At 32.0% G+C, this 8,849-nt stretch overlaps 1 protein-coding gene across 1 annotated transcript in view; it reads right to left on the bottom strand.

The window, feature by feature from the left end:
- Positions 1 to 2,677: 2,677 nt before the first annotated feature.
- Positions 2,678 to 8,849, bottom strand: part of CHIC2 (cysteine rich hydrophobic domain 2) — a 59,578-nt gene continuing 53,406 nt past the window's right edge. Inside the window, exons 4-6 of the mRNA XM_004038681.4 lie at positions 8,024 to 8,080; positions 7,798 to 7,857; positions 2,678 to 4,107 (exon numbers count right to left, since the gene is read on the bottom strand). Coding sequence (XP_004038729.2) covers positions 4,057 to 4,107; positions 7,798 to 7,857; positions 8,024 to 8,080 — 168 coding nt within the window. The 3' untranslated portion in view covers positions 2,678 to 4,056. The remainder of the gene's footprint in view (positions 4,108 to 7,797; positions 7,858 to 8,023; positions 8,081 to 8,849) is intronic.

The following is an 8,849-nucleotide window of genomic DNA, read 5'->3' as shown; positions in this document are numbered from 1 at the left end:
CTTTATTTAAGAAAGGGTTAAATAAACACAAACGGCTATGGAATAATTAATAGTTTGGTTTAAAATTAGCCTATTCTTTCCTCCCAAAAACTAATTATTAATCACCTTCTTTCAAAAACAGGTTTGAGAAGCAACCCCATGTCCAACCATCCTATTGTTCCCTCCCTAGAAAGCGTGGACCATTAGGGTCTTTTCAGAAGGAAACATCAATTGCACCACTGCATCAATTAAGAAATCTCTTTTTAAAATGCATTTTTAAAATGCAAGTACCACCTTAGCAGAACTGAGGGTGTCAGCCATTCATCACTTAATGCGACTTACTTTAATTGGTCTTCTAAACACCTACCTAAGAATACAAAAGAATTACTGTTCTTATTTTGGGAGGCCGAGGGGGGCAGATTGCTTGAGCACAGGAGTTTGAGACCAGCCTGGGCAACACGGTGAAACCTCGTCTCTACTAAAATACAAAAAAAATAGCCGGGCGTGGTGGCGGGCGTCTGTAATCCCAGTTACTCGGGAGGCTGAGGCAGGAGAATTGCTTGAACCTAGGAGGTGGAGGTTGCAGTCAGCCGAGATGGTGCCACTGCACTCCAGCCTGGACAACAGAGTGAGACTCTGTCTCAAAAAAAAAAAAAAAATTACTGTTCTTACTGGGAGCTTTGAGGAAGAAAGATAAAAATGCAATTCTGAACTATGTTCAGGCCTAGGTAAAGACTCTGGACATCAGGAGGACAGCAAAAGAATCCATGGTGTCCAAAAGGATAAAAAGAAAGAGGATGCAGGACTAGATGCTGGAGTTCAGTCCAAGACAGCTTTAACACACTATAGTTTTGATTTAGTACTACTGATTAACAGCAAGTCAAAGCAAATATTTACAGTGAAACATCAAGCATGCAGTTAAAGGTTATAATTGTGAAGCTAAATACCACAAAAGTTGAAACAGTCTGACTATGTACACAGTGTTATACAAAACTAGTAGTTTGAACTCATGCAACTGTGGGTCCAACTGTACGTATTACTATTTAATGTCCTTTTACATCCAAAGATAGAGACACAATATTGTCAAAGATTTTTATGGTTGGCCTGGGTCTATTAATATAAAGAAACAACCAGAAGCTCTCTACCACTGAAAAAATAACACTAAAGACAAAACCTTGGGGAAAGCTGGATTCTTCCTGATTTAAAATTATTCAATTACAAAACTAGTTTTTCTCATAAGAAAAGAAAATCATTGTTTACTATTATTCAAGGCTTTGTTGAATTTATTTTGTTGATTTTAGGGCAAAATGACATGTTTATATTTTAAATAAATGAAATCTAGTCATTAAAGAGTCTTAATAAAGCATCTGATGATCATTTTAGATAGGTAAGGTGATCTCCATGTAAGGGAGGGCCAACATCTACCTTAGAAGCTAAATGTGTCACATCAGTTTTACTATAGTCATTAGGCTTTGGAGTATCATTTTAACCCAGATAGCCAGAGTTATATATTAAAATATAACAGGGTTGTCAACGTACATTTGTTGAGAAAAGAATGTTTCTATACAGAAATGGTGACTGATTGTAAAATGCCAGTAATGTATTTTAAAAAGACCATAAGTTATTTACCTTAGCCTATGTAGAATCCATATACCAAACTTTCTGCCAATAATATTTTTTCTTGGCCAGTTTAAAAAGCTCTACAGTTTATGTCCCACAAACTTTAAGTCAGAAAACAGAAGCTGAAGAAAAATCATCACTTTAAATATTTCCTTAGACTGATGTTTACTTAATATGGGCATCTCTACTATCCAGTAATGTGGGCACTTAAATTCATGGTTCAAGAAAGGATACAGTTATACTACAGGCTACTAATGAAAATCCAAGCATGAAAATCTAAATGCCCAAGGCATAACTGGCTTATAATACCACATATTAAGTATTCACAGTTATTTTCTATATATACATTGGAAGTGTATGTTTCTAGGGAATCTTTAAGCAAATGGCACATGGCTGAATAGAATCAGAAAAGCTTTTAAAGATTCTGTACTTAATATCATCAACTATGAAAATTATCTTACAGTTAAAATATCCCTAAGGGAATATAGTAATTTTAAAATTATTAACCACAGTAGACTAATAACAGGAGAATAAATTATATAAATAGATAAGTTCTTCTCATAAAGCTTATCAATATGGTGCTCTATGGATTTATACAATTTTATACAGGGAACACTGTGTTGCATAGTTTACACAGTTATTATATTTTTTCTGATCTTTCTGAATCCTGAGGCAGATTTAGCGTTGTATGAAGATACAATTATTTTTCACACTGAAACCACAGAGGAATACTGAAGTTTCTAGATGGCATTATTTTTAATTGCACTACTTTAAGGTGGTAGGACACACCCTAGATACAAGTTAAATAAAATAAGTATTTGAATTCTTTGTACTTTGAACTCTTCACAGGAAAAGTGTTCTACAAATTCAAGTTGTTACTTGGGGGGCAAGGAAAACATATAATTCTCAAACAAAAAAAAATCTTAAATCCTAGTTTTTAAGATAGCTCCTAATATCCAAGACAGGATATAGGACATGAGATACTGGCATCTGACTATTCAAATTTATATAGGATTACAGTACTTTGGTAAGTACAAAGAAATACTTTTAAAAATACAGGTATATAAATTAATGAAACTGGTATTTAAAAGATTTAATACAGGAAAAAAGTATTGTATAGTGGTACCAATTCTCAATACAAATTATTAAGCATAGTTTATATAATTCCAAAAGTTATTAACATTATTGCTCGATACCACAGTTATATGGAACAAGTTCTTGACACACGTTAAAACTTGTATAATTTCTGGTTTATAAAAACAAAAATTTACACATAGGTCATTCACAAATCTAAAAGTTTAAAAATGCATAGAGATATGCACAACAAAAAGGAGAAAAAATTATATGTATTTGTGTATATGTATATTTAAAAGAAACAAGCTAATCTGATTTAACATGTATGTCACACTCTCAATCAAAACAAGTATACATAACTGTACTGAAAGTGAACTAGTGGATAAAAATAGTACTAAATGCATACTCCATTTCTTATTAACAATCTTTTCTAAATATCAACGGGATATTAAATACCAGCTTACTTTTAGTTCTAGAACTTTTGCTTTGTTTCAAAAACTTTTCAGAAACATATATCCATTCTACAATTGTGATAGATTGGAAGAAATATTTTCCTTAGAAATTTTGTAAAGGAATACTTCCACTCTTTTGTATGTAAGATTTGATAAACAATAAAAACCCAAGTAAGGCCATTATTATCATCTTGATCAAAAATATACACAGATCGTGATGCTACTATATTTTGTGATCCTGAGTTCTAGTAACCACTAGATACATGCATACCATTCACTGATTTGTCTATTCTAATAAAAATTTAATACTGTCTTACTACCTTTGAAGACAGAAATACTTTTAAAACTTTTTGATAGGTCTTCATAACGTTACAGATTATCTGCCATAAACAGAGCATTAGGAATTGTATGAGAAAGGGTATGTCAGGTTCCAAAAGACTATTAAAGAAAACTTACTATTTTAAAATAATGACAATATCAAATTTTAAAAGAAAGAAAAAATGACAGAAAAAGTGTGCTTGCTGGAATAGGTAAGTTGAGCCTTACAAAGGTGTTTTTCTCTGTTAAGGAATTTATAAATAAAGGACTGTGTGTACCTTGGTGACAAAATAAAAAAGGCTGGCCACTTTTTATGCTAAGTTCAAATGTATTTTTTTGATAATACAAAAAAGTAATCCTTGAAAATCAGAATACATAACAGAAAAGAGCACAATAACTTAAGTATTAAACATCTGTATGAAATAACTGTTGCAAAGATTGACAAAAATGCACACTTAGAACATGCGGTTATTTAAAAAACAAAACAAAACAAAACAAAAAAAACACCACACGATTCTGTAGAACCAATGTTATGTCACCACCAGGAGAGCACCAAGCAAGGCACCATTGGAAAGACAACATACTTGGAAAGTCTCTATAAATAAAGTGAATGCTAATCTGGTCGAAAAATCGGTGTCTTTGGTAAAAATTCTATGAGGATGACCTGTAAAAGGAGAAGAAAAAGGTTTTAAAAGATTTAAACAAAATTTTTTCTTAAAACTTCAATTATACGCTTTCACAATTTTTTTGAAAATCCATTCACATTTTAAAACGCAACTTTGCATTACTAAAACAGATCTTTATCTGATAATGCAGAGTTCCATCACTGAGAATTTTTCTTTTTATTTCTGGACCTTTACCAAATACACGAAATACCTTGGCTGTATGAAAAGGAAGACAAATAAGCAAGTAAAACCACCAAAGTCTGAGAAGGGTGATATAGATAGTGCCCCTGATACACTGGAGGAGCAAACATGCACACATGCACGCTCCCCTGCACTCATGAGAAAAGGGGCTAGTATTTACTTAGAACTAACTGAATACCAGGTGTTCCATACTACATTGGGTCTCTTTAAACCCAACAACTTTTCTATGAGGCAAGTATTATAATCCTTATTTCACAGATGAGGAAACTGATGACCCAGAGAAGTTGTATCACAATTGAATGTGGACTCACTGTTTGAATAAAAGACTGTCTTAACTCCAAAGCCTTGCCCTTTCTACCACCCTACGTGACTGCAGCTCACCCAACATTTTTCTTTAGACTTTCTCCTTTTTAATCAACCCAACTACATGAGTCTTCTCTAAGTTCTAGAGTTGCTCTCATTTTACTCTACCAGAATATGTAATCTTTAGATAAAAGGTCCTTTATCTCTTAATTTTTTAAAAAGTCCATTTCTTCTTAGGTTAGCAAAATTAAAGGCTAAAATTTGTTCCAAAAGGCCTTTTAATAGGAAACTAAAGGAAAACCAACAAAAACAAAATATGGTAACACAGAATTACACAAAGTGACCAGAGCTAATTTTTCCAAATTTGAATTTTCTTAAATTACAATCAACTCTTTCTTTTGCTCCAAATTTGTATTAAATAGATGGTGATTTAAAAATTATTTGATTTTAAAAGTTTCTAAGTCTAGTGAACTCATCATTCTTTTTCAGAAACTGTGTCTTGCTTGATATGACCTCCAGATTTCAATACTTCTACAAATTAGCTGTCTGGGCCAGGAATCTTCATTTTCACTCTTCAGTTCTCCTGGCTTTTGATCTGCCTCAATAAAGAAGATACACTTCTGCACCTGGCTCAAAAATATTCCTGTCCTACTCTAGGTATCCTGCACTAAGGCTTAGCTGTCACATTTGCCACTCTCCTGACCTGTGATTTGCCTACAAAATATTCACTAGCTCCCTGTTAAAATACTTTCTCCCAACTAGCTTCTTCATTTGAGCTAGATTTTCCTGTTTCTCAGGTTTCTTATCTATAAAATAAAAGCATTGAACTAGATAACAAGATTCTTTGCAGCTTTAAAATTTGACAATTAAATGTTTAAACTACTTAGGAGTCAACATTAAATAAATAATTTTGCATTTCAAGTATGTCCTCAATCAGTCTTTAATTTTAGTCCCCAGGTGTGGGCATCCCCACACTTTATAATATACACTATTAATACATAACATAAAATAAAGGCTATCTTTGCCTACATTTGAACTATTAGTTTTTAAATAATATATTCTACAAATTTTTCCTTCAGAAGCCACACATAGAGACTGGCCACTTGTCTCATTTATTCTAAATCATCCATCTCTACCATATCTGAACAAAGAAAAGTTAGCGCCAAGGTGGAATATATATATATATATATTTTAGTATCTCCAATGTTCAAATTATAATCAAGGATAATTATTTTCTTTTAACAAAATTAAATTTCTGTAAGTTAAAGAAAAGTTGAAGAAAAGAGGGACACATGGTTAAAAAGGCCCAAATTCATTAGATAAAATGAATTTTATTTGCTAGTTTAACTTTTAAAATTCATTTTTATAAATTTTTTAAGCTACATTATTCTCACTTTCAACTATCACAAATATATATATACTCTAAGAAAATCCAGCAGAACACATTTTTTCTCCCCAGCTTATTATTATTTTTTTTTTAAAGAGAGGCGGGTATTGCTATGTTACCCAGACTGTCTTTGTACTCCTAGACGCAAGTGATCCTGCTGCCTCAGCCTCCCCAGCTAGACTACTGGCATGCCCACTACACCCAGCTTTTTCCTAGCAATTGAAATATTTATTTTATCTTTACTACTCTTCTGGGTATCTTCTATGATGGAGTGAAAATAATATAATGGCTTTAGCAGAAGTGCTTAATTATCTAAAAATTCAAGGAAACTTATTTGACAAACAAAGCATATAGTTCAGAATGTTTTGGAAGGTTATAAATTATTTTATGAATAAATTATAGTCATATAGTTCTATCTGGAATTCATAGCATTGGGATAACTTTTATGTTTTCCTTTCCAAAGTAAATTTAGAAATGCACGAAAAAATTAATACCTCAGTTTTAAGCTTAGTGTTTGTGTTATAAATGTAGTAAATATTTTTTTCACTAAATTATTTACATCTCCTATCCATCCCTCTCCCCAAAATATATACATAAACCCTCTATCTAAGATGAAAATACAAGACTAGTCTCCTCACCTCAAAATGAGTTACTCAAATGTGTTATGATTATAAAGAAGTATCAAGCGTCTTTCTCATCATCATAAATTAACATGTTTGATATAGTAAAGATAAAATCTACATTATTTGGTTCATTGAATAAAGCTAGTCTAAGACATTTTAAAAATATTTTTTATGTTCAAGGCTAGAAATAGGATTTGACTGTGTGATAATGAAAGAACAGGAAAATGCTAACAGACAAAAATGATTTTATGATAATTTACAACTAAACACTGTTTTAATCAATATTTTACACATACACACGCACACATCTATGATGGCTATATTGTTTTAAAGAATAGACAAAATTCCTCAGAAATGTTGTAACAGGTACTTCACAAAGGCTCTGAGTTTTATTTTCAACAATTAACTTTTCCTTAGATCTTTTTCTTTTAAAGTAATAACCTGGCCATATTTAAAATAAAATATCCAAGCTCAAAAGAGAATTAAAATTCTTAATTTTCTAGAGTATTCTGAAATTTTCAAAAGGAGAAAAACTGTTCAAGTAAATCATGGAGTCAGTAAATTAAATCCCACGCTGAGTAAGTTCTAAAATTCATTGTATATATATGCCAAATTAGATATTTTTTAACAAGTAAACACAAGATGATCAACATCTCATCTCCTGCTTACTTTTAATTTTTACAAAGCAGTATTCTAATAACACTTTAAAAGAGATTCTTTAAAGGGCACTGAGGTACGGGCAGTTAAAATCTATAAAGGGTAAAGGTTTCTTAAGCTCCAATGGCTTGGCTGAAAGGTTTTCTTCCATACTTGGAAACTTGATTAGCATTATATAAAAAAGCCATATCTGACTTGCTGCGTAACCAAAGTTGTGGTTATTCTTTATACAGCATCTAAAATTTCACACTCCATCAACACATGTTCAGGCTATTTTATCTTGGCAATTAATTTATTATTTTTCAGAACACAGTGAAGCCTTGTTTTCAAGTCATTCATAACTTTATAAATCAGTCTTGCACATGAAACCATGCATCTGTGAACCGTAGAAAATCCCTGCACTCAGGAGATTAAGCTCCTGACACCTTTGCTGATTAATAATCATGGAAAGAATAAGATCAGAAGCAAAATAAATGATCATTTAATAGAGAAACTCACAAAACAGCCCTTTAACTTACATATTCCATCATGTTATTCGTTTCACATTTCCTTTTGCTCAGTCTCCAATGCAAGCACAGCTAGACAAGTAGGAGAGTAAAAGAAGAAAAATGAGCTCTATTTTATTGCAGCACACAGACTAACCCATTTGTCCACCTTTCATATTTTTAGTTCAACAAAAGCATCTGTTTCCATACTGTGCAATTCAGACCCCAACAGTACGAAGCTGCTCCCTGTGGTACTCACCTTGTGGTATAACCTATTGTTTTCCCATTCTAATAACTTCTCAATCGATCTTCGTGTCTGGAAGACAAATGAGAAAAAAGTTTACTCTTGACTGGTTTTAGAAAACTTTGTTTTGCAGCTGCTTTTTCTGTGAAAAGGGGAGAGGTGTAAGACAGTGACTGAGTATAGTGTGGTGTGCATCACTATCGATGTTCTAAGCACTAAATGGTAACCTGAACACAAAAGAGTACTCTTTCTTAAAAAAGATATGCCTTTATTTTTATCATACGAATCTTTTTTTACTAGCCTCTGATTTAAAACTATCAAGGTTTAAAAAGCTAATGTCATCTGCCAAATAAAATTAAATTCCCACTTCTTTCAAAAATGTTTCCAATACTTAAATACTAACGGAAGTTCCTTAATACATATTTTAAAACAAAAGTAAATATTAGTTAACAAAATGCAAATGGCCTTTCAGTAAGTTCCAAAACAAAAAATTGGAATATTAAAAAAATCAGAGTTATAAAATCAAATTTTCACATCATGCTTAAAATAATGCCCATATTTAAAAGCCAGCTTACTGATTATTCTACCAATAGATTTTTTGAACAGAGCCAAAATTTTATTTAAACCAACATAAAAGTGTCATCTGATAGTAAAATCAAACTCTTAATTCAATACTACTGTTTCAGGAATCAACTGAGAATTTACTTCAGTTGATTGTTGCAAGATATGCTATGCTGCATGAAATGTTTCTTGCTTGAGAATATGAATAAAAGAGGGTAATTCATGGTGCCAGGTGTTAGGATGAGACTGACACAGCTGCAGGTGCAAAAATGACAGTGTT

Source organism: Gorilla gorilla, chromosome 3 (assembly GCF_029281585.2).
Source record: "Gorilla gorilla gorilla isolate KB3781 chromosome 3, NHGRI_mGorGor1-v2.1_pri, whole genome shotgun sequence".
NCBI classification, from domain to species: domain Eukaryota; kingdom Metazoa; phylum Chordata; class Mammalia; order Primates; family Hominidae; genus Gorilla; species Gorilla gorilla.
The sequence above is the reverse complement of the archived record's forward strand: the minus strand, read 5'-3'. Positions and strand labels throughout refer to the sequence as shown.